The sequence below is a fragment of the Babylonia areolata genome, chromosome 1 (genome assembly GCF_041734735.1).
Source record: "Babylonia areolata isolate BAREFJ2019XMU chromosome 1, ASM4173473v1, whole genome shotgun sequence".
Lineage (NCBI taxonomy): Eukaryota > Metazoa > Mollusca > Gastropoda > Neogastropoda > Buccinidae > Babylonia > Babylonia areolata.
Window position 1 is genome coordinate 18468769 of NC_134876.1, and position 26351 is coordinate 18495119.

A 26351-nucleotide genomic window follows, 5' to 3' on the forward strand; every position below is an offset into this window, starting at 1 on the left:
CCTGCTCAACTACATATGTAGTGACAAATCATGACTGAAAACAGGTGAGTCAGCCCACAAATGCAAAAGAAAAGATCTCCTTGTATCAAAGACAATAAAGAACAGGGATGTTACTTTCAGTGTACTTTGATATGGGTTTTCAAAGGCATTTTTAGGTTGACAGAAACTGACATACTTGAGAGATAAAAAAATCAAAACCAAATAAACAACAACAGCCATATATATTTTCTTTGCTGTATTAAATCACATCAGAACATAAAGAAAAAAATGCAGTTGATACTTAATAATACTTGATACTGTTGTAGAGATGATTTGATTTCCCATCTCTTTCCAATCAGCTGTCTCAAAAGGATGCAAGGGAGAGCATGGATCACATTATGAAAGAGCAGTTATCTTTATTTACATTTGTGTCTATCTGTGTGCCTGTAAACTATCTGTGGATTTATCTGTGTGTCTGTGATTCTGTCCAAACTCTCCTCCAAAAAGAACTACATTGTCATTCATCATGATGTCCCCACCTCCCAGTCTGCGGTCTGCTGCATCTGTGTTTGATCCTAACAACACATGCTCCACTGTGCTTAATTCAGTGTTATATTTAAACCCCAGTCATGTACACAGCCATACTCAGGGTGTGCATGCTGGGTATGTTTTTGTTTCCATAACCCACTGAATGCTGACACGGGTTTCAGGATTTTTAACACTTGTAGTTGATCTTTTGCATGCGTATATATACACACAAAGGGGGTTCAGGCACTAGCAGGTCTGCCCATTATTTGTTAACCTTGGATATCGGAAAAAAATCTCCACCTGTAAACCCACCAGGTTTGATGAGGATCAAACATGAAAAACTTGGGTGAGAATCCAGCGCTCTAACCATTTGACCACCACATCCATCAGTAGAGAGAGAGAGAGAGAGAGAGAGAGAGATCTGTGATTGTGTGTGTGTGTGTGTGTGTGTGTGTGTGTGTGTGGAGGGTGGGGCCTGGGTTTGTATGTTTTGGTGGGGGACTGGGTCTGGTTGTCCGTGAAACTGCAATTAGGTGCTAGTGTGTAATGTGTGTGTGTGTGCGCGCGCACGTGTGTGTGTAGTATATGTGTATGTGTGCACGGGTATGCTTGTGTGGGTGTGCACAACTTCACTAAATGTGGCCCATTTTTGTTCTTATTCTATTTTAATCATTTACCTTCTGTACATCTTTCAGTTTTATTGTTATTGACCAGCACATTGGGTAAATTTGCAGGTCAGGCATCTGCTACATTTATAAACTTTAAAATTTTTATAAACAATTGTGGTGTATCATGTAGCATATGGATCAGTCTGTGCATTGTGATGCCTCCTTGAAACTAAAGCTGAAGTTATACTGGATTATGTGGTGAGACTTACCTCACCTGGATCCCAGATACCAGCCCCAGTGACTGTACAGAGTTTAGACAGAAGAACAAGATCCCACAAACAACATACACCATGCACTGTGTCAGTGTTTGAGATTTAGAAATGAAGTATGTGTGTGTGTGTTTGTATGTGGTGAGTGGGTTGTGTTGGATAAAAGGGGGGCTCTGCTGCGGATGATAGAGCCTCCTACGTCCCAATATACAAAAGAGAACAGCATGGTGGTTGAGCCTTTTCATCATTTGCTGCTCAAATATGGAACTCTTTGCCTCACCACTTCCATCACAGACCCTCTCCGCCTTCCTTTAAATCTAACCTCAAGACTTTCCTTTTCCATCAGCATTTCATCTATACCCTCTCTCATACATGAAAGTAGGTTGTTGATTGTGTGGGTATATTTGTGATGCTGTATTGTGTGTGTGTCGAATGTATGTATGGATGGATGCATGCATACATGCACGTATGTATGCATGTATGTTTGTATTGTATGTACGAATTTGTATGCACAATATATATGTGTATACATGTCTGTGTGGATTGTAAAGCACTTTGTGCAATGAGGAAAGATATTATTATTATAATCATTATTATTATTATCATCATTATCACTATTATGTTCTATGTTGTTCAGTAGGTTTGCTATTATTTTCTTTTCTTATTTGTTGTTGTCATTCTATGTCGTGTGTGTGTGTGTGCATGCGTGCATGCATGCATGCATGTGTGTGAATGTGTGTGTGTGTGTGTGTGTGTGTATACTGATCTAAAAATTTTTTATTATACTTTCAGTGATTTTATTTAATTATTTATTTTATTGACATATTTTCTGAACCCTTTTGTGTCTGAGCTTGTGAGCAGGTTAGCGTCTGTGTGAAAAGATTCAATGATTTTCTTTTCATCATCATTATCACAGTTAACCTAAACATTGTTTGTTGTGAAATCATTTTAAAGGTATTAAACAAAGATATGTTATTGTTCCTTTGTACCTTTGTAGTTTGATCTATTTGATCAAGGATAACAGTAGAAGTAGAACATTATGTTTGTTGACAGACAGTGTTAACATTAGTAAAAATGTTCAAACAAGGCAACATTGGTAATATAGATTCCATTCCAAGATGTGCTCAGTCTTCTTTCTTTCTCCCCCTCGCCCCTCTCTTTCTCTCTTCCCCCCCACCAGCCCTCACTCTCTCTCTCTCTCCCCCCCCCCCCTTCTCTCTTTTCGTGAATAACTGCATTAATTTTGTCTTCCGTTCACATTGTTTGTCACTGATCCAGTTTCACAAGTCTGCATGCACACACACACACACACACACACACACACACACACACACACACACACACACACACACATGCACGCACACACACACATACACACACATAAACACACACATTTGTTACATACAGACAAGGTCACTTGGCAGCTGTTTTTGTTTCTGTCAGTCTGCCAGTCTAGCTCCCTCGTTCTGTCTCACGCATTCACGCACGCACGCACGCACTCACACACCCACACCCACACACACACACACCCCACACACACACAAAACAACAACAACAAAACACACACATACAAACACACACACACACACACAGATGGGTGGGTGTCACTGAAGAAACTCGGTGCCAAGAAGCACGATCTGAGAATCCGGCCAACGGCAGTGGGTGCTATTTTTACCCACAGACACACTTCCACCGTGTGCTGGGAACGGGACGAAATGTGAGCCGTGTGGCAGAAGTTCCTTTGGTTCGCGGCTTACATCCATCTCTTGATGCCAGTCAGTAGGCCCCACACCCAGCAGAACTGAATTGCGTTGTTCCCACAAGTGTGGACGGGGCGACGGGACGTGTTCTCGAGTGATACTGTCTGTGGCAGGCAATCTTGTAAAAGATCATGGACCATGTCAAACAGACAAGCAGAACGTTGGAATATCAGTTGAGGTGTTTTGCCAACAGTACACACGTACGCTTCTAGAAGTTAAGCGGTGCTGCGTAAAAGCGCAGATTGATGTGGTGTGAATGAAATCGTGAAAGTTTGGAGTGGTCGACGTCAGTGGGAGAGACCTCATGGAAACAGAATTGTGAATCAACTTTGAGGTTTGAATGTTTAAGTTTGCTGTCGTAGTCCTGCGAAGCCGTCTCAGCGTGATCTGGGATTTTTTAATGTTTGTAAAAAATCAACATTCCAGGATTCTGGATGGATCCACTGCGTATTCCTGGGTGTGATATGCAATGGAAGAAGACCTATCAGCCAGATGATGCATACCTGTGACAAGATTCGCAACAGTTGTATATATATCAAACATTGTGGAATCATATTCTCAGAGTAGTGTTTGCAAAGAGAAGCTTGAGAAGACATCGTAAAATCATGTATATATTCATTGGCCTATCGATATAATAGGCACCACAAAGAAAGTGCAATTACATGAGATTGGCCCAAATCATTCCACGACACTTTAGTGGCGGAGTGTGTGCATTCAACGGAATGTCGGAAGATAAATAAATCCAAAACACATTAAAAGAGCTGCGTGAAGGTCCACAGACATATAGGCCCTATACTACACACAGTCCGCTACTGGAAGCCAGCTGTAGTGTGGAATGTATTCTGTGGCCCATAGCCTGTGTCTGTGCTGCTGGGCGCCATGTGTTCGTCCCCATTACAGAGATTCGTCAGTGAGTCATCCCGTAATTAGCGGTGTGGAGAAACGTAAAGCCTGTGGGCTTACAGTGTGTGCAGTGTGCAATAATTATTATTATTTGGAGTGGTGGTGGTGATGAGAAATTGATCTGTCTCTTGTCTGTGACTGTCGTGTCTCAGCCTGTCGATCTGTGTTTCTCTGTCAAGGTCTCTGCAACTGCTTCTAGATTCGGGGTGTGTTAGTGTGTGTGTGTGTGTGTGCGTGCGTGCGTGTGTGTGTGTGTGTGTGTGTGTGTGTGTGTGTGTGTGTGTGCATACACGCGTGCATGCATGCAAGTATCTGTATTTCTGTGCGTGCATACCAAAAGGTTATATTCTCTCTCTCTCTCTCTCTCTCTCTCTCTCTCTCTCTCTCTTTCTACATGTCATTCTGAGCTTTGTGTCCATTGTGCAAGGAATCAAGAGAGGATGAAGTTAATTTTGTTTTAAAATGTCCTGTGTTGACTGACTTACGAATCCAATTTATTCCCCCCCAATATTTTGTGTATCCATGCTTATTTTGGCTATGTTTATTAATGGCATCAAACGAGGAAAACATCATACATAGTTTAGCTATGTATCTTTATAAAGCACTGCAGTTAAGAGAGACACTTATTTCTTAGATTCACTGATAGTTTGTCGTGAAAGATGTTGCGTTGTTTTTATTGCCAATTGCAATGGCACATGTAAATCTCTCTCTCTCTCTCTGTCTGTCTGTGTGTGTCTCTCTCAAATGTGTGTGTGTGTGTGTGTGTGTGTGTGTGTGTGTGTGTGTGTGTGTGTGTGCTTATCTATGTTTAATTTCCCCCAGGAGGCCAACTGCACAGCCGCTTTCTGTGGCTTCCAATCTCAGCTCTCCAGCTCTCTCCCTCCCAGTATAATGCATTTATATATATATTATTATATATATGTGTGTGTATGTGTATATATGTATATATATATCTCTTTTAGTCTGTCTCTTTCTCTGTCTCACTTTCACTGCCCCCTCCCCCTGACCCCCCCCCCCCCCCCCCCTGCCCCCCCCCCCCCCCCCCACACACACACTTATTCTTCTTCTCTCTCTCCCCTTTGTCTCTGTCAGGCAGAACTGCCATACAAAAATAACGTCAAGTGATTATGACTGATTGTATCATGCTAATAAAAGTACAGGGGCAGGGTTGTTTTCTTCATCATGTTTGTCCTTCTCCATGAATACCTTTTCCCTTCATTTGTATGTGTGCTATTTGTAATAGATGTAGATTAGCAAGGACAGGTTGGAAGAATAGGCTATGCCTAAAATCTTAATCCTTGAATAAAATAAAAACGTTTCGAGTTCTGAGTTCTGAGTTCTCTCTCTTCCTTTCTGTTTCTCTCTCTTGTCAGTCACTTTTCCCCTTTTTTTAGTTTTGACTTGAGTTTTCTTTACTATATCGCTTCTATTACTACTGTCTACAACTCTTTTCACTTCCATGTGTATCTGTCTGTCTATCTATCTGTCTGGCACCACCACCACCCCCACACCCTCACACCCCGCGCCCCTCCAAGGTTAAGTTCTTTTTACTTGATTTGATTCAATTCAGTTTTATTTTATTCAGGTGACAGGGGCCTCAATGGCGGCTTCTCACAATCCTATGGCCCCAGCGGCAACATCAGCCCCTCATGTGAGTTATGTGTGTGTGTGTGTAGGGTGTGAGTATGAGTGTGTGTGTGTGTGTGTGTGTGTGTGTGTGTGTGTGTGTAATCACCTAGTGCACACATTATCACCCCCTCATACACACACACACACACACAAACACACATACACTCTCTGTCTCTCTGTCTGTCTCTGTCTCTCTCTCTTTCTCCCTCTCTCTCTCACACACATTAAACACACAGTCTCTCTCTCTCTCTCTGTTATTCCACCTCCTTCACACACACACACATTGGGTGTTAACTGTAATATAGACTTTCTCCTTTCTTTCCCTGCTGCACACAACTAGCTGTGTCACCCCACCCCACCACAGTACACGCATGTGAATTGTGACCCATGTTAACACGACACGGGTCCTGTGTATGTCCCCAGGCGGAGGGCCCGCGGGTCCCCTTTGCCAGCAGCACGCCCCGCATGGAGAGCATCACCCAGCTTCACGCCGCCGCCGTGAACGGGGAGAAACAGGTGCTTGGGCGTCTGATCGCCGGTGAGATGATGGGGCGGCATTGTCGCTTTGGTGTTGTAAAGGGAATGTGCAGCCAGTTAATTATTGGGTACCTTTATAAAAGTTTATTATCTTTGTTGCGATTTTTTTGTTTTTGTTCTTTGTTTTTGTTTTTTGCTGCATACATTCATATCAGTGTTGTGAAATTCTTCGTGTTCGTTGTTCATTTGTTTTGATAGATGTGTGTGTGTGTGGGGGGTGGGGGGGGGGGGGTGGGGGGGGGGAGAAACAAGTGCTTGGACGTCTGATTGCTGTTGAGATGATGGGGCATTGTCATGTTGGTGTTGTGAGGGAATTCGTAATACCTATTTATAAGGGTTCCTTTATAGAATAAAAGTTTAATATCTATATTGTGAAATAATTATTATTTTTTTATTTTTTTTATTTTTTTTTTTTTTTTGCTGGTAGATGAGTGTGTTGTAAGGGAATGCACAATCATTTTCAGTGTCATGAAATTGTTCTTTTTCGACTGTTTGTTTGTGCTGCTAGATGTGTGTGTGTGTGTGTGTGTGTGTGTGTGTGTGTGTGTGTTGAAAGGGAATTATTATGCACAATTGTAAGAGTACCCGCTACTGATATTGTCTGTATTGCGCTGCTAGATGGGTTTGTTGTATGTGTTGGGGTAGAGAGAGAGAGTGTGTGTGTGTGTGTGTGCGTGTGCATGTGTGTGGGTTGGTAGAGGTGTGTGTGTGCGTACATGAGGTCATGGATGGGTGCGTGTCTGGGTACTTGTGTGTGTGTGAGTGAGTGCATGCTTCAATGTGTGTGTGCATGAGAGTGCTTGTGCATTGTATCTTAGTGCTACCCAATGCATACATGTGTGGTTTATGCATGAATGTGTGTGTGGGTGTGTATGTTTGTGTGTGTGGGCGTTTGTATATATATGCATGTGTTTGTGTATGTCCACATGTATCCATGTGTGTGTGTATGTTTACATGCATTAGTAAGTGTGCCATTACGATTATGTATGTGTGTATTTGTGTGTGTGTGTGCAAACATGAGTATGGGTATCTGTGTGTGCACATGTTGCACATGTGCCTATATGCGTGTTTCCATCCATCCATCCAAGATTCATCATCTGTCCATCAAGCCGGCTACTCTCTCCCCATGGTAGTGAATGGCCAAGCATAGTTGTATGTGCACATACACAGATACCACCCACTGACCCACACATCCATCTACCCACCCACCCACCCACCCATCCATCCAAACATCCACCCACCCATCAATCCAGCAGCTGCTTTTTGTTGTTTCTCCCCTCAGTGAGTGGGCCAGGAGAGCTGGACACGGGGGACCAGTTTGGACGGAACCCCCTGATGTACTGCATGCCACCCACACATCCATCCATCCATCCACCCACCCACCCGTACAACCCACACATCCAACCACCTACCCACCCACCCACCCATTCATCCATCCATCCATCCATCCACCACCCACCTACCCACCCACCCACCCATCCATCCATCTACCCACCCATCCACCCACCCACCCATCCATCCATCCATCCATCCATCCACCACCCACCCACCCATCCATCCACCACCCACCCATCCATCCACCCATCCATCCACCCATCCATCCATCCATCCACTCACCCATCCACCCACCCACCCACCCACCCATCCATCCATCCACCACCCACCCACCCATCCATCCACCATCCATCCACCCATCCATCCACCCACCCATCCATCCATCCACTCACCCATCCACCCACCCACCCACACATCCATCCATCCATCCATCCATCCATCCATCCACCACCCACCCGCCCACCCATCCATCCATCCACCCATCCATCCACCACCCACCCACCTACACATCCATCCATCCATCCACCACCCACCCATCCATCCATCCACCCATCCATCCACCACCCACCCACCCACACATCCATCCACCACCCACCCGCCCACCCATCCATCCATCCACCCATCCATCCACCAACCACCCGCCCACCCATCCATCCATCCACCCATCCATCCACCACCCACCCACCCATCCATCCACTCACCCATCCATCCATCCACCACCCACCCACCCATCCATCCACCACCCACCCATCCATCCATCCACCCATCCGCCCACCCACCCATCAATCCAGCAGCTGCCTTTTGTTGTTTCTCCCCTCAGTGAGTGGGCCAGGAGAGCTGGAAACGGGGGACCAGTTTGGACGGAACCCCCTGATGTACTGCGTACCACCCATACATCCATCCATCCATCTACCCACCCATCCATCCATCCATCCATCCACCACCCACCCACCCACCCACCCATCCATCCATCCATCCATCCATCCACCCACCCACCCACTGACCCATGAATCCAGCAGCTGCTTTTCGTTTCTCTCCTTAGTGGGCCAGGGGAGCTGGACACTGGGGACCAGTTTGGACGGAACCCCCTGATGTACTGCATACCACCCACACATCCAACCATCCACCCATCCATCCACCCACCCACCCATCCACCCACCCACACACCCACCCATTAATCCAGCAGCTGCTTTTTGTTGTTTCTCCCCTCAGTGAGTGGGCCAGGAGAGCTGGACACTGGGGACCAGTTTGGACGGAACCCCCTGATGTACTGCGTGCTGGCCGACAGACTGGAGTGTGCCGAGCTGCTCCTGAAGGCTGGCTCCCAGGTCAACTTCAGGGACAGGGGGGGCCGCACCGCCCTCCACTGGGCCGCACACAAGGTGTGGGTGGGGAGGGGTGGCAGGTTGACAACTGGAGTTTTGGTTGAAAAGGGGTTGGGGGGGGGGGGGGGTGAGGGTGTCTTGAATGAAGAAATAAAAATCATAAAAAAAATGAGAATAAAAGTCATAAAAAGGAAATAATATCAAAATATATTTCTCAGCTGCAGAGAAGCAGCGACAAGCTTTTAGAGCTTTTAGTGTGTCAGATGTATGATACCCGTCTTCATGTGATGACTGGTGAAATGTTAATAATGATGATGATGAATGATGATGATAATGATGATGATAATGATAATGTGACAACTACTGCTTATATGACTACTACTACTATTACCACTACAACAAGAAGAACAACAACTACTACTACTCCAATTACTACTTGCTGTTACTTCTGCATTCAAGGGCTGCAACTGACATTCAGTCATTTCTTCTGGTGATGATGATGATGATGATATGGATATAAAGGTGGGCCCTTATCTGTGTAACCATTTTTAGGGGTCACTTTGGCAGAATGGCACAGGCATTGGGCTTCTGATTCAGTGTTTACCAGTGATCATGATTAGAGTCCCCATTTCAGTATGGGTTTGTATCCTTGGGAAAGGCGCTGTACTCTGACGTTCCTCACTCCACCCACGTGTGAATGGGTACATGATGGAAGGGGAGGGTTTGGCCCCGCCCTCCTATGCTGGATGTGAGTTCAGTGCCCAGACATCTGTAAAAGTCCATAGGAGCATTAACTTTTAACTTTTATACCCCTGTCAATGTGTCCACCCAGGGCAATTATCGGCTGATGAAGTTGCTGCTGTCTCGGGGGGCTGACTGCCGGGAGAAGGACAACGAGGGACAGACACCCCTCCACCTGTGCACACGCCACAAGCTGCCCAAGTGCATGGCCATGCTGCTGCGACAGCTGCTGCCCGGAGAGATAGACAACCAGGACAACAACAAGGTTAGGGTGTCGGTGTTCTGAGCCTTCCTGTCATTGCAGACTTCTTGATGATGATGATACGGATACTTATATAGCGCCTGTCCTCGGTGGGAGACCAAGCCCTAAGCATCTTACAAACACAGAGTCATTTGCACAGCTGTCTGCCGACCTGGCTAGAGCTGACTGACGGCTGCCATTGGGCGCTTTCATCATTCGTTTCCTGTGTCATTTAATCAGGTTTCAGTCATGCACACATACACGCTCATACAGACATATAACATTTTACATGTATGACTGGATTTTTGTTTATTTACCCAGCCATGTAGGCAGCCATAATCCATTTTGGGGGTGTGCATGCTGGGTATGTTCTTGTTTCCATAACCACCCTTTACTCACTAGGCGCTGTTAACAAGATTCGAACCCGGGACCCTCAGATTGAAAGTCCATCGCTTTAACTACCCAGCTACTGCACTTTTCTCTGCTACCTACCATATTTGTGGATTTACATGCATCTCCCATAATCACTAGCATCTTCAGCGCATACAAAACTCTGCAGCCTGACTTGTGCTCAGAAAGAAAAGATTCAAGCACATGGCTCCTTGCAGTCTCTCCATTGGCTCCCTTTCTTACACAGGATAAAGGACAAGATCAGCACTCTATTTTATATATGTGTAAACAAAAATCTGCCCCTTCCAGTCACTCTGACTGCCTTCACCTCTAACACCCCATCTCGATCTTTACAACCAGCTTCAGATCCACTCCGTTTCTGACGTTCCCTGATTCAGACACTCACAGTCAGTCGCTGCTCTGTCTCTGTCTGGACCTTTATCTCTGCACTCAGCTCTTTAATGTCTGGCCTCAAATCTACCTCTCTTCCAAAAAGAGCACTGTACTTTCATTTCGTTCTTATTAAAAACTATCCGTTTGTTTTAAATGTCAAATATTTTTAAATGCCTGGATATATAACATTTTGCTCTCCTTCTGTCTCTTGAATTTGTTTGTTGGAAAGCACTTCACTTTCATTTCAGTCAGGATAAAGGCTAGCGATACACTTTAAATGTCTGATATTTTAAATGCCTGCATCGGTACGATGTTTCCACTGTAATGATATCAGTATTGTTGATTGTCTGAAAATGTTTTCCTCTGCTCTTTCAGAGGACAGCTCTGCACTGGGCAGCTTCCTATGGTAACTTGGAACACGTCAAGATGCTGATCAAGCAGGTAAGCTCTTAAGCACCAGCCACTGTGGTTAAGTGGTTAGCATCGTGGTTGCTAAATTGGCGATAGCCTTGAGATGGCCTTAGTGGTCGGCAAGGCTCTAAGCACCATAATATGATTTGAATTTTGTATTGTGGACCAATGACTGGGAGGACACAGTTCAAGCCCCAATAATAGGTGGGGGGTTTTCAGCCAGCTCCTACCCAGAGTGGTATATGCGATGGGCTGAATTGGGAAGACTGTGACCGATCAGTTGAGGGTCATCCACTTCACAGACATGTCTTAGGGCATGTTGCTTAAATCTCTCGACCAAAACTGCAGGTGTCTGTATTTCTTGGCCTTTTTGGAGCTGGGATATATTATGAGAGTACAACCTTGTCAAGTGGTCCTAATCCTAAACGGACACCTTATTGCAGCACCGTCATCACCTCCATCATCATCAAAATATAATGTCCTAAATTCTGTGAGGCACAAAAATTTTTTGAAGGTAAGCTCTGAAGCCTCCCACAGCGAGAATCATTCTCCTCTTTTGGTCACAGGCATTCTGATGCTTTATGATGATATATAATAACAAGAGAGGCAAAGCCTTCAAGACTCACTTGTGATACACTTTAAAAAAAAATCCAAGCTTTTTATGTATTGAGTATAATGCATTTACTGTTATATTTATATTTTTTATATTCTCTAAACTTGGCACTTTGATCTGATATTCGACCCAACAAAAGATCTGTCAGTATTTTCATTTTTTGTTCAAACAGGAACTTCTTTTGCTAAGCATGGAAGTTTTGTTTATGGCAAACGTTTTGGTGCAGACAGTAAAACAAGGGAAATTACTCTGCTGGGGACTTAGTTTGGGACTTAGTTTGCTTTAAACTGATCTTTCTCATCTTAAACATTACATTTTGAAATTATACTCAATACATAAAAAGCTTGGATGTTTTTTAAAAAGTGCATCACAAGTGAGTCTTGAAGGCCTTGCCTCTCTTGTTTCAAAATGTAATGTTTAAGATGAGAAAGATCAGTTTAAAGCAAATTAACTCCCCTAGCATTACAGAGTAATTTCCCTTTTTTAGTATCTGCACCAAAATGTTTGCAAAATAAATAAAACTTCCATGCTTAGCAAAAGAAGTTCCTGTTTGAACAAAAAATGATAATAATGACTGCTCTAGCTGTTGGGTCAGAATATCAGATCAAAGTGCCAAGTTTAGAGAATACAAAAAATATAAATATAACAGTAAATGCAGTTTGCATATAATTAGGCTTCATTCTTTATTTTTTTTTGTGCCCATCCCAGAGGCGCAATATTGTTTTAAACAAGATGACTGGAAAGAACTGAATTTTTCCTATTTTTATGCCAAATTTGGTGTCAACTGACAAAGTAGTTAAAGAGAAAATGTCAGTGTTAAAGTTTACCATGGACACACAGACACACACACACACAGACACACACACACACACAGACACCCGAACACCGGATTAAAACATAGACTCACTTTGTTTACACAAGTGAGTCAATAATGATAGTAATGATAATAATAATGATAGTGATGATAATAATAATGATAATAACAACAACAGCAATGATAATAAGAGTAATGATAATGATATGGAGGCTAATATAGCGTGGTTCCCCATTTTTAACAGCAGGCTGAGTTTTGCTGTAACAGCACCATGCTTCTGTCAGATGACACATCACTTTTGGTCACAATTACAGTTTTTCCAGTAACTTTCACTTAACCCTTACCTTCTGATAACGGTAGGAGCCGGCATGCCCGCGCGCGCGCAGCGCCTCAATGCGGCCGGCGCCGGCTGCGTGTGTGTGGTACTTTTCCATCATGTGCTGACGCCGTGACTATGCTCAACAGGCACTAAAAGTTGGTGGAAAGTTTCCTACTATAGTCCAATAATCTGGCATCACTATTTTTGGATGCTAGCACCACTTCCATTCACAAAGAAAGGAGGGAAACTGCGTGTGGAGAGTTGTGAATGAAACTGACCGGTTTTCACAATGGCGTCGTCTGCATGCACCAGTGAGTTCGAGGATTATTCAGCGGAGGAATTAGGTCTCATATTAGAAGAAGTGTCAAAATATGATCAGATTGAAGAGTGTGAAGAATTAGAAGAAGATTCTGACGTGCATTTAGGTTCCGATCAAGAAGAAAGTGGTGAAAGTGATCCGGAGGACAATGTGCCACTCGCCGCTCTGCAAACCACGTGGCGACCGGCTACTCAGCCTACCAACGTGGCCACATTTCAGCAGCCGACAGGCCCTGCACATTCACTGCCAAGCACTGCCACCCCTCTGGATTATTTTTTTTTGTTTATACCCATCACTTTTTTTCAGGTTGCAGCAGAAGAGACTAACAGGTATGCCCGGCAAAAACAAGCAGCCCGGGGCACACCTGACCCTCTTTGGTTCGAAACAACACCTGATGAAATGCGGGCCTATCTCTCTGTGCTGATCATGTTGGGGATCAATCGTCTGCCACGTTTGTGGTGCTACTGGTCAACCGACCCTCGCTTCAGGAATAACTGGATCAGCAGTGTCATGCCCAAAACACGGTTTTTCAAAATCAACCAGTACTTTCATCTGCGCGACACATCGAACACACCTGCACGTGATCACCCCGACTATGACCCCTTGTACAAGGTGAGAAATTTCATCAACATGATTCTTCCTTTGTTCCGGACCAACTACCATCCAGGTCGTGAACTAAGTATTGATGAGGCAATGATCGGGTACAAGGGTCGGATATTTTTCAAGCAGTACATGCCAGCCAAGCCAACCAAATGGGGCATCAAGGTGTGGGAGATGTGTGACGCCAGGACAGGGTACTGCGTTGCATTTGATATTTACACCGGCCGTGCAAGTCGCAGAGACACCACCATCAGTCTTGGGCATGAAGTCGTTCACATGTTGGCATCACCTTTCTACCATCAAAACAGGCACCTGTATTTTGATCGTTTTTTTACCAGTGTCCCCTTGATGACACACCTGGCCCGAAATGGGACATATGCCTGTGCCACTGTCAACGTCAACCGCAAAGGGTTACCAGAGGAGGTCAAGACTGCCAAACTGAAAGAGAAGGGAAAATTGCTGCAGATGCAGAAGGGCTCACTGATGGCCACAGTCTACAAAGACAACCGTCAGATCTACCTTCTCAGCACCAACCAGCCACCAGGTATGACGACAGTGGAGGACAAAGTGACGCCGACAGTCATCGCCAGCTACAACAAGTACATGGGTGGCGTTGACAAGTCAGACCAGTATCGCGCCTACTACCCTGTTGGTCATCAGAACAAGAAATGGTGGCGCTACATTTTCCATTCTCTGGTCAACTTGTGCATTGTCCAGGCCTACCTCACCTGGGAAGTGTCACCTCATGCCCCAGTGAACAAGACCTATGACCACTTGATGTTTCGCGCTGACATTGCAGAACAACTTCGCGCAGGATTCACCTCCAGGAAGCGCAAAGCAGGGCGCAGCAAAGCAGTGCCAGATGCCCCCATTGCCTTGGCCAGCATCGACCATCACAAGTTAGAAAAGATCAAAGGGAGACGTAGGGTCTGTCGGCAGTGCATCAAAGACGGTCGCAGGACGGCGAAGGGACGAGGGGTGGAAACATCATATATGTGTTCGTTCTGCCAGGTACCTCTCTGCTTCCACAGGAATGACTGTTTCCGTGACTATCATGGACAGAATGTGCCTCGACATTAGGACAAGCTAGCTTGTTTTTGTTTATGTGTGTGTGTGTGTGTGCTTACCTGTAGTTTTGATGACTCTGTGACACTTAGCAGTGACACTCTACTCACTATCCTTACTGTACAGTAACACATTGTGTGCATATATGAACAGATCTGTACAAAGTGCTTAGAACAGTGACATAAGAGCAACATGGAACTGTGCTTGAAATTATCTCCAGTAACTCTTCAGTTGTGACAACTGACACTAGTTGTGTGACATTCTTTGGATTACCTGTGGGGACTGTACTGGCAGACAGGAGACAGATCATCTCAGGTAGGCCGCAGCTTCATTTCACAACACTAACGTGCATGTGCATGGAATAACTGCATGTTGGTGTGCTGTATTAGAATTGTCACCATCGCATGTGACATATTTGGTGACATTTTGGTGACAGAGACACGACCTGTCACATCTAGACACACAGAATCTCGCTCACATGACAGAACAAAGCCTCATGACCATACCTGCCGAATTTTATGGCTCTAGAGGTTTATTCTTGGTTGTGGTGAAGCGTGAACTATACACACCCATTTTGCGGCTAAACTCACCAAAAGAATCCGAAATCTAGGGGAGTTTGGCCTCAGAGAATCCGAATGCAAGAGGGTTAAAGGTGACCAAAATGAGGAATGGGAGAGGGTCATTTGATTATAACATTGCTAAGTTGATTTTTTTTTTTTAGATAAAGCTCCTTGGGTGTGTGTTTTTTTTCAGTATTGTTTTTGTTTTATACCATGCTTCGGTAAGAAAAATAACTTCGTTTTCAAATGTGCAGGTCTTGAATGTTTTATGAGCATAGGTTTGACTATCCTTGACATGCATCAGTTTGTTACAATTGCTGTTTTAAGCATTTGGTGTGCTTCTTTGCCAGTTTTCGTTTTGCCATGCACGAATCTAACCTGTTTGTGGCTGTACAAAAAAACAGAACAAAACAGCAACAACAATAGAATAAGATGTTTATTTCTGTTGTTGTCTGTCACGATGCTGTCCACTGTATTTCAGGACTCCAACATAGGAATCCCCGACACAGAAGGGAAGACACCACTGCACTGGGCAGCCAGCAGTCAAGACCCTGAGGCTGTGCAGTGCGTCAGACTCATCCTGGTTAGTAATTCTTTTGCTGCTTCTTCTTCTTCTTTGTTTCATGGGCTGCAACTCCGTTTTTTCACTCGTATGTGCACGAGTGGGCTTTTACATGTATGACCGTTTTTACCCCGCCATGTAGGCAGCCATGCTGGGTATGTCCTTGTTTCCATAACCCACCGAACGCTGACGTGGATTACAGGATCTTTAACGTGCGTATTTGATCTTCTGCTTACGTATACATACGAAGATGGTTCAGGCACAAGCAGGTCTTCACATATGATGACCTGGGAGATCGGAAAAATCTCCACTTTTTACCCACTAGGTGGCATTACCAAGATTTGAACCCGGGACCCTGAGACTGAAAGTCCAATTCTTTAACTACATGGCTGTTGCAGCAGTCATCCTGGTCAGTAATAAAAATGATGATGATGATGATGTTAATGAAAATAGTAATAATGATGACTGTGATACTAGTTCAAGTGCTAATGGGTATATATCATATGCTCTGCCCCCTTAGCACAGGGGCCCAAAGCACTAACAGTTAACATCAATACAGGAAAGTGTGGTTACAAAAATTTACAACACAGGGCGCGAGACTTACAAACAAAGGAAATGGAATGTGTCGTTGACAAAGCCTTACACCTGTTATTTTTCATGTCAGCTTATTATTGTCTGTTTGATGTTTTGTTGTGGTTTTTTGACTCACTTGTGTAAACAAAGTGAGTCTATGTTTTAACCTGGTGTTCGGTTGTCTGTGTGTGTGTGTGTGTGTCTGTGTGTCTATGTGTCCATGGTAAACTTTAACATTGACATTTTCTCTGCAAATACTTTGTCAGTTGACACCAAATTTGGCATAAAAATAGGAAAAATTCAGTTCTTTCCAGTCATCTTGTTTAAAACAATATTGCACCTCTGGGATGGGCACAAAAAAATAAAAAATGAAGCCTAATTATATGCAAACTGCATTTACTGTTATATTTATATTTTTTGTATTCTCTAAACTTGGCACTTTGATCTGATATTCTGACCCAAAAACAAGAGCAGTCATTATTATCATTTTTTGTTCAAACAGGAACTTCTTTTGCTAAGCATGGAAGTTTTATTTATTTTGCAAATGTTTTGGTGCAGATACTAAAAAAGGGAAATTACTCTGTAATAATGCTAGGGGACTTAATTTGCTTTAAACTGATCTTTCTCATCTTAAACATTACATTTTGAAATTATACTCAATGCATAAAAAGCTTGGATTTTTTAAAAAGTGTATCACAAGTGAGTCTTGAAGGCCTTGCCTCTCTTGTTTTTTTTTGTTGTTTGTTTTTTTTTTTCCTCAGGAGACGACTCCAAGTGTGATCAACTGGCAGGACTATGAGGGACGGACGGCTCTGCATCTGGCTGTGGCTGACGGCAACCAGAGTATTGTGGACCTGCTGGTCAGTGTGTGTGTGTGTTTGCGTGCAAATGTGTATGTGTGTGTTTGTGTTTGTGTGTGTGTGTGTGTGTGTGAGAGAGAGAGTGTGCATGTGTGTTGAGTGTGTGTGTGTGTGTGTGTGTGTGTGTGTGTGGGGGGGGTGTTTGTTTGTGTGCGTGTGTGTGTATGTGCATGTGTAGGTGCGTGTGTAGGTGCGTGTGTGTGTTGGTGTGTGTTGGTGTTTGTGTATGTGTGTATGAATGTTTATGTATGAGAGTGGGGTGGTGGGGAGGGGGAGGCGGGGGGTGGGGAGGGGGACGGCAATGGTATGACGGTCCCCATGGGCTTAGACAGACTACAGATCTGCATCACCTTTCTGGAGATCTCACTCCGTGCAACCCTGTATCTGTTGCATCTGACACACAGTCCACTGCGCCCAAGTTGTAAGTTACAGTGCACACCATTCTGGTCAAAAAACAAAGAACCAAAATGCTTGACTCCTGTCGAGCTGCTCTTTAGATACATCATACTTATATAAAATCAGATCTTCTTGCTTACAGCCCATCCAACAGTTTAGGGGCTATTTCAGGATTGAACATGCATTTGACAGGGGGTAGGAGGGGGGGTGGGGGGCTCAGTACGCATTCAGCGACGTCCTGTTTAGAACAGAGAAAAGTAAAGGCTGTGGGAGATTGATGTTACATCAAGATGTCAGGCTTGGTGGTACTTGTTTTATATGACCAGCACAGCTGTCCCTGTCACCAGGAACGACAGCTTCATCATCGGTGTAACAGCTTCAAAGTACCCCCCCCCCCACCTCCAACCCCCATTGAATTATTGAGTTTTACCTGAGGGGGTCATGCTGGACTATTGTATTATATTGTATTACTCTTTTTTACAGATTTCTCTGTGTGAAATTCAGGCTGCTCTCCCCAAGGAGAACGCGTTACTACACTGAGAGCGCCACTGATTTTTTTGGGTATTTTCCCTGCCTGCAGGTTTACTTGTTTTCCTACTGAAGCGCCGGGGACAACCCTATTTTTGCTGTAGGTTCTTTTATGTGCGCGAAGTGCATGCTGCACATGGGACCTCGGTTCATCGTCTCATCTAGTTGACTGGCATCCAGACCATCACTGAAGTTATAGTGGAGGGGGAGAAAATTCTGGTGACTATGGGATTCGAACCAGTGCGCTCAGATTATCTCACTTCCTAGGCGGATGCATTACCTCTAGGCCATCACTCCACTCAATCCTTGAATGTACCCCCATGGCCATTTGTGGGCAGCCAAGATCGACCCCTCTTAGTTAACCCCCTTTCCATGGGTTTATTTAAGCTATTGAAAAAAGGAGGGGTGTCGTTCAGGGCCAGGCTTCACTGACCATCCCTCCCCTCCTTCCCCCACCACCTCCTCTCCACCATGATTTTACAGAAGCAAACAGGTGGGGGTGTTCAACTTTGATGGCCAATATCGATTCCATCTGGGCCAAATTTATCCTGGGGGGTTATTTCAAGCAAGCTTAGAATGACTCCCATATCTATTACAAGGGGGTGGGGTAAAATCCATCTGAGGAGAGCGGGGGGAGGGGGGTTGAGGGCAGGGGGGTGTGGTGGGGGGATGTGTGTTCAGTTCTGACCGATGAAAGCGCTTTGATTTGTCTCTGCACAAGATTCAGCGGTATATGAATACCATTATTATTATTATTATTATTAACCCCCTGGGGGCTCATTCCAGGCTGGTCTGCATTGCATGGACTCCAGAGTTAATCCAGTAGGCTAGCCAGATTTGACTGGAGGGTAAAAGCTAATGGGGAAATGAAAAGACTGCTTCACCGGATCAGCTGCACGTTAATGTGGCCAAAATGTCATGCTCTTTTTTTTTTTTTTTTTTATTTTTTTTTTTAAATAACCAGCGCAGTGAACTAACATTCTGAGCAATGGCAGCTGTAATATACTGGTTGGTTCATAGATACACTGTGGCAGGATCAGATGATTTCAGCAGTCCTGTAAAAAATGCGGACAGTTTTAATACCATACCTGTGGCATGCATGCAGACCTTTTTAACCCATTGACTGCCATATTGAGGTACCCTGTAGAACACACGGGTGTCATGCTGTATTGATGTATGCTGTACGCCCAGATGCCACGCTCTTTCTGTTCTGCTCAGCATCAGCAGAAAAGTTGTCTACTAGGCAAGAAGAGTTCACTCCCTTGATGTTCTCAGCCATGAGATGGTGGAGAAGTGTGCGTGGGTGTGTGGCAGTGAGTGGTGGCGGGGGGGGGGGGGGGGGGGGATGCACAATGACCTGTTCTCTCTCTCTCGCTCTCTCTCCATCTGTGTGTGTGTGTGTGTGTGTGTGTGATGAACAAAATGATGTACATGAAACTCAACTGTGTGTGTGTTGCTGGTGAGAACGCTTGTCAGTTATGGCTGTCATCTCACAGTGTCAGAATTGACCTGACAGGTCAGGATGTCAGTCATTGTTCTTTGTCTGGACTTCTTGCTCTCAGGGAACTGCTTTATACTTATGTGCAGCGTAGTCAAATACACGCCACTTCAAAATACACAAAAGGTAGTAACTGCACTTTACTGATCTCATTTCACACGGGTTCAGCAGTTATGGGGTTAACTCAGTACGGCCAGTCCTCTCTTCTCTACACAGACCCCTCGGATGTCCAGTGGGTGTCTGAATGACCCAACCTTTAGCTTCCGTCGTCAGAATTGTGGTATTCTTTGTCAACATTCACCTCTTCAGTGTAAGAGCCTTCCGCTTGTAATATTTTGATGGTTGTAATTGGGGTGAAACGCTGTTAACGTTGTCTCTTTCGCCGTTCGTATGGAGAGAGTTAATGGAACAAACTTTGGAGTAGATATTTCTTTTTTAGGGGATGGGACACGTTTGTAGATCAGCAACAGCTGGTGTGAAAACATAACTTCATCTCTCTCTCTTTTTGGGGGAAGAATAAAAAAAAGTATTGTTGTCATTGCCTTTGTGGTTGTCACCATTTCTGGCATTCTGGTTTGTGAATCCTTTTTGCAGACTTCCGTTGAGAAATGCAACGTTTCTGCGTTGGACAACGTGTTCCGTACACCTCTGCACTGGGCTGCTGTTTTAGGTGGGTGGTGTTTGTCACATGATTGTGTGATTTATGATATGATATGATATTATATATCATATGATATTGTACGGATTCCTTCCATATTTTTTTCTTTTCTTTTTTTCTCTTTTTTTCTTTTTTTTTTTTAACAAGACCAAAATCTGTAAATGAAAAGTTGTATTTATTCCATAAATGCTACTGATTACTATGACATATAGTTATTATGGAGTGCCAAGTGTTGGTTTGATTATTTCTATGTTGTTTAGTTGATTGTGTAATTTATATACAAAATAAATCGGTGGTCGACCCAAGAAAGTCCGGGTAAAAAAAAAAAAAAAAAAAAAAAAGATGGTGTTTGTACAGTCCTTTTCATTTCACCCAGAAAGTTGATTTATACTATTAAAGAATGATAAAAACTCAGAAAGTTGATTTATACTATTAAAGAATGATAAAAACTCAGAAAGTTGATTTATACTATTAAAGAATGATAAAAACTTGCTATGTGAACTCTGACCGTTGTAATTGTGTGTGTGTATGTGTGTGTCTGTGTGTAGTTTCTGTTTTTTGGATTTGGCTGTGTGGTGTGTATTTTTGTGGTATGTGTTTGTGTATGTGTGTGTTTGTGTTTAAATGTGTGAGTGCAATAGAAACTGTGTTTGTATTGGTGTATTTATGTGTGTGCACACGTTTTTGTGTGCATGAATGTGTGTGTTTAAGGTAAAGAGGGTGGCAGTACACATATGTGAGTAAGTGTGTGACGGGTGCAATAGCCGAGTAGTTAAAGCGTTGGACTGTCAATCTGAGGGTCCCGGGTTCGAATCACGGTGACGGCGCCTGGTGGGTAAAGGGTGGAGATTTTTATGATCTCCCAGGTCAACATATGTGCAGACCTGCTAGTGCCTGAACCCCCTTCATGTGTATATGCAAGCAGAAGATCAAATACGCACGTTAAAGATCCTGTAATCCATGTCAGCGTTCGGTGGCTTATGGAAACAAGAACATACCCAGCATGCACACCACCGAAAACGGAGTATGGCTGCCTACATGGCGGGGTAAAAACGGTCATACACGTAAAAGCCCACTTGTGTACATACGAGTGAACGCAGAAGAAGAAGAAGAATATGTGAGTAAGTGTGTGAATGAAAGAATGAGCAACTGCGAATGAATGTGGGAGAGCCAGAGACAGTATGACACACATTCACGCATGACATGATATTTACTTTGGAATGTGCCTTCCTGCTCCTTGCTGTGTTCAGGTCACTCCAGCATTGTGGGCCAGTTACTACAAAGCAACGCGGACTCATCTAGTTCCGATTCCAATGGTGCTACTCCTCTCCATTACGCTGCTCAGAACAACTTTGATGTGAGTTGGAGCAGACATTTTTAACCCTGTGTACGCTGAGTACTGATTTATCTGAACTCACCCGATTACTTCCCTTGGATCAAGCACAGCTATCTCTTAAATGCAGCGAGCAGTTCAGTTTGGCTGTTTCAATCATTTTTTTATCTCACTCAATGGTTTTAGATTGTTGGCTTTGACCTCTACATTGTCCACCAATGTTTTCAAGGGAAGGGGATCGTACTATGTTTGATGATGTTATGTGTGTGACCAAGCGCTAGGCTTGCTCCAGTATTTGCCTCACACACAAGCTGTATTAGCTTGCCTCATGCACAAGCTGTATTAGCAGACAACAGTTTTCCCTCCTAACCCGCCGCTCAGTACGCGGCTACATGTGCATTTTCTGTATGAAGTATGGCTTTGACAGTGTACTCCGCTCTTACAGATCTGGTCGCCGGACACTGCAGTGCAGTTGCACTAATGGGATATGAAGTGAGGATGCTTTGGTCCACACAAACTGCAGTGCAGCTGCACTGATGGGGTATAAAGTGTTAATGCTTTGGGGGTGGAAAATGACTTGGTGAATACTGATTTCAGTCTGGAAGAAAACATGAGGGAGACCAAAGGGTTGGGGAGGATCAGGAGAGTGTTGGGAAGGACAATGAAAGAAAGATAGATAGATAGAGAGAGAGAGAGAGAGAGAGAGAGAGAGAGAGAGAGAGAGACAGAGAGACAGAGAGAGAGAGATCGAAATGAAGCAAAAGAAAATTTTATTTGAAGAGGGTACGTGAATAAACACAATATGCTTTTTTCCATCTGGCCTTCTGGGGAAGAAAATAAAGATTGAGGGAGAGAGAAGCACATGGTTGTTTACTTATTATTGCTAACTTTTATAAGCTGATAAGTTTTACAATTGACATACATTTCTCACTGTTACTGTGAAGTTAAGTGATCAAGGAAAAGTGAAATATATACATTTTCAAACAGCCAGTTTCCAAAATCTGACATGGTCAAGTTGCATAATCTGTGAGGGAAGTAAGTCTGGTAAGACAGCTTTGGTTATCTCATTTCTGATGCCAGCAATGCCTGGTGATTTACTGTTCTTCAATTTTTGGCAAGCTTTTGTGTGTGTGTGTTTGTATGTCTGTATGCGTATGCATATGTATGTGTGTGTGTATATGCTTATGCCATTGTGTATAAGTTCATGAATGCATGAGAATATGTTTTCATATAAGCATATATGAATGCATGTGCATGTGTGTGCATACATGCCAGCGTGCGTGCATGCAAGTTTTGATAAACAGAAACAAAACGTCGCTGCTGAACGACAGCAATTCACACAAACAACCTGACCCCTTCCCCACTTGCAGCAAACAGTGAACGTGTTCTTGTCTTGGAGGAACAACGACGAAGCAGATCTTGAGGGTCGCACAGCATTCATGTGGGCAGCTGGGAAGGGTGCCGACAACGTCCTGCGAGTGTTCTTCCACCATGGTGTGGACGTACAGCAAGAGGACAAGACCGGCGGAACAGGTCAGGGAACACGACAGGAATTTTACGTTTGCGTGTGACTGACTGGTGTGAAAGTGCTTTGATTTGTCTCTGCACATGACGGGCGCAATAGCCGAGTGGTTAAAGCGTTGGACTTTCAGTCTGAGGGTCCCGTGTTCGAATCACAGTGACGGCGCCTGGTGGGTAAAGGGTGGAGATTTTTACGATCTCCCAGGTCAACATATGTGCAGACCTGCTAGTGCACGTTAAAGATCCTGTAATCCATGTCAGTGTTCGGTGGGTTATGGAAACAAGAACATACCCAGCATGCACACCCCCGAAAACGGAGTATGGCTGCCTACATGGCGGGGTAAAAACAGTCATACACGTAAAAGCCCACTCGTGTGCATACGAGTGAACGCAGAAGAAGAAGTCTCTGCACAAGATATAGCAGCAGGCCTCCTTCGGTCATGGCTGACCATGGATAGAGTATATCCATCCTAATGTCTAATTGGGCTGTCTTCTTGGACCAAGCAGTGTCGCCTGTGACTGTAGAGACCGATGCGAGAGAGACAGTCTCTGTCGCAGCGGTCACATGTCATGATGTGTAAGCTGATGGTGGTCTTTTGGCTGCCGCCCCTTTTCTGCAAGCTCGCTTTTCTGCTGCAGCAGCTGACAGTTTGTCCTCACCAATCCATAGCTGATTCTTGAGAGTGCTTCTCCATCTGTTGCGGTCATCTGCAAGGTATAGCGTTATGTAAATACAAATTATTATTATTATTTCTCTTTGATAAGCCAGTGAATTAAACCAAGGGAATCGGTTTTTGCATTTTATCAACATGAGGAAATAAGTTTTTGCATTTTATCAACACAACTAGGATATAGGTTTTTGCATCTTATCAACACAACAAGGAAATAATTTTTTGCATTTTATCAGCTTTATAAGGAAATAGGTTTTTGCATTTTATCAAAACAACTAGGAAATATTTTTTTTGCATTTTATCAATACAATAGGTTTTTGCATTTTATCAGTAGAAGGAAATAATTTTTTGCATCTTATGAATGCAACAGGTGCACAACATGGGTTATAACGATCATAGTGTTTATTTATATTGCGCTTTTCCCTAACGACCAGAAGGCTCAAAGTACATTATAGTAAGATATATTATAATGACCACTGTAGAGTAAAACATGTGAAAGTGATTCAAGTTATGGATATAAATATATATATATGTGTGTACAATTTGTGATAACGTTCCAGTCTTCATGTCAGCAGACCCTGTGAATTATGACCCTCTAAAAGTGACTGAGTGTGTTCAGCTCTGTTGTTATTTCATGCTTGATAAATTCACTCATGGTAGAATACAAGTACATGTATGCAGCATGTTGTTGTTACAGCAGAACTGGTTAATACTTTGGCTGTTACTTTATTCCATTCATTGTTGATAAGAGAGGCAGACATATATGTATGGAAGTTAGCATGCCATTGAAATGAAGGAGACACCCTTAAATTTGTATAATTCATTATGCAGTTACTTTTTTTTAATTTTTATTCCAGCTATTGTTAATCACAGAGGCACACATATATTTCTATAATTCATTGCTTTGAATATAAAACCAATTTTTTCTTGGTGATAACTCTATATTTCAACAGCTTATGTATATATAAAAAAAATGTTATTCTAGTTATTGTTAACCGGATAGGTAGATACATGTATTTTTATAATCAGTTACTTTAATCTAAAGAAAACACACCAAAACATTTCTCTTGCTAATAAATATTTTTATTTCTGCAGTTTCCCCTCTCTGTATTTTGAAACCAATTTTGTTTTCTAGATATTGTTAATCGCAGAGACAGGCACACCTATTTGTTAATTGATTAATTTACTTTAACCTGAAAAAGACATTTTCTGGATGATTTTTTTTATTTGGACCTTTTTTTTGTATGTAATCTTATCTGTCTATCTATCTATCTATCTATCTATCTATATCTATCTATCTATCTATATATAGCTGTTTATGTTTATCTCTATGTCTCTCTCTCGCTATATATATATATATTTATATGTGTGTGTGTGTGTGTGTGTGTGTGTGTGTTTATATAGATAGATATATATAGATATTTATCATTTAACCCTTTGAGCCCTGACCACCGCTTTACCGGTGGTGGGGAGGGGTGGCATAATGCCTGGCCACCGGTTGAGCGGTGCGTAAACGCTTGTGTCATGTTTTGCTATTGGTTGACTTATATTGAAGAGCCAATCAGAAAAACCGTAATATTCTGACGTCAGCGAACATACTACCAATATTGCTGCGCCTTTTCACAGTGATTTGTGCATGTGCTTTGGATAAAAAAGATCGATTTCCACCATGAAGCGTGCAGAGTCTCAACCTGACACGCCTCCTTTGATCAACTGATTCTGTATGCTCAGCTTCATTTTCAACATCACTATCTGTAGCAAAATCATCCAATTCAAATTCCATCTCACTATCAGAGTAATCATTGTCATACTCTACTTCCGATAAATCATCAAGCATATCAGTTACTTGCTGCGTTGTGTACAGTTGTTTTCTCGCACGTTTTGTTCTTGATTTCTGCCCTGACGGGCCAGGTTGAGACTCTGCACGCTTCAAGTGTTTACGCACCGCTCAACCGGTGGCTGGGCATTATGTCATTTTTCTCTGCCACCGGTAAAGCGGTGGTCAGGGCTCAAAGGATTTAATACCAATTATTTGCAAATTTTGGCTCAGGAGCTCAGGCAGAAGGGTTAAAATTGCTCAGGAACTCAGGACTCAAAGGGTTAAACCAGTTTTTGTATTTGTGTGTGTATGCATGTTTGTTGTTTTTTTTTCAACAGCTCTTCACGCATCAGCATTCTCCGGACATGCGGCGACGGTGCTGTTGCTGTTGCATCACGGTGCCAGGATCAACGCCACGGACCAGGCCAAGCACACGCCTCTGTTCCGGGCCTGTGAGATGGGCCACACAGACGTAGCCCAAGCCCTTATCGACAACGGGGCACGCGTCGACGTTTTGGATGAAGACGGGAGGTCCCCACTACACTGGTACTTTTGTCTTGTGGACTTTTTTGACTTACTTGTGAAAACAAAGT

General features: G+C 43.6%; 1 protein-coding gene across 3 annotated transcripts in view; it reads left to right on the forward strand.

The window, feature by feature from the left end:
• The window catches only part of LOC143280346 (uncharacterized), a 103250-nt gene that overhangs the window by 1274 nt on the left and 75625 nt on the right, over positions 1-26351 (forward strand). For 2 of the 3 annotated variants that reach the window (XM_076584983.1, XM_076584989.1), the window contains exons 1-12: positions 3023-4054; positions 5633-5698; positions 6100-6214; positions 8761-8930; positions 9706-9879; positions 11014-11079; positions 15821-15922; positions 17236-17334; positions 20351-20426; positions 21665-21771; positions 23118-23280; positions 26097-26304. In XM_076584983.1, coding sequence (XP_076441098.1) covers positions 3980-4054; positions 5633-5698; positions 6100-6214; positions 8761-8930; positions 9706-9879; positions 11014-11079; positions 15821-15922; positions 17236-17334; positions 20351-20426; positions 21665-21771; positions 23118-23280; positions 26097-26304 — 1421 coding nt within the window. In that variant the 5' untranslated portion in view covers positions 3023-3979. Of the gene's footprint in view, positions 1-3022; positions 4055-5632; positions 5699-6099; positions 6215-8760; positions 8931-9705; positions 9880-11013; positions 11080-15820; positions 15923-17235; positions 17335-20350; positions 20427-21664; positions 21772-23117; positions 23281-26096; positions 26305-26351 lie in introns of those variants that run through there. The other variant, XM_076584995.1, reaches the window with a different exon arrangement.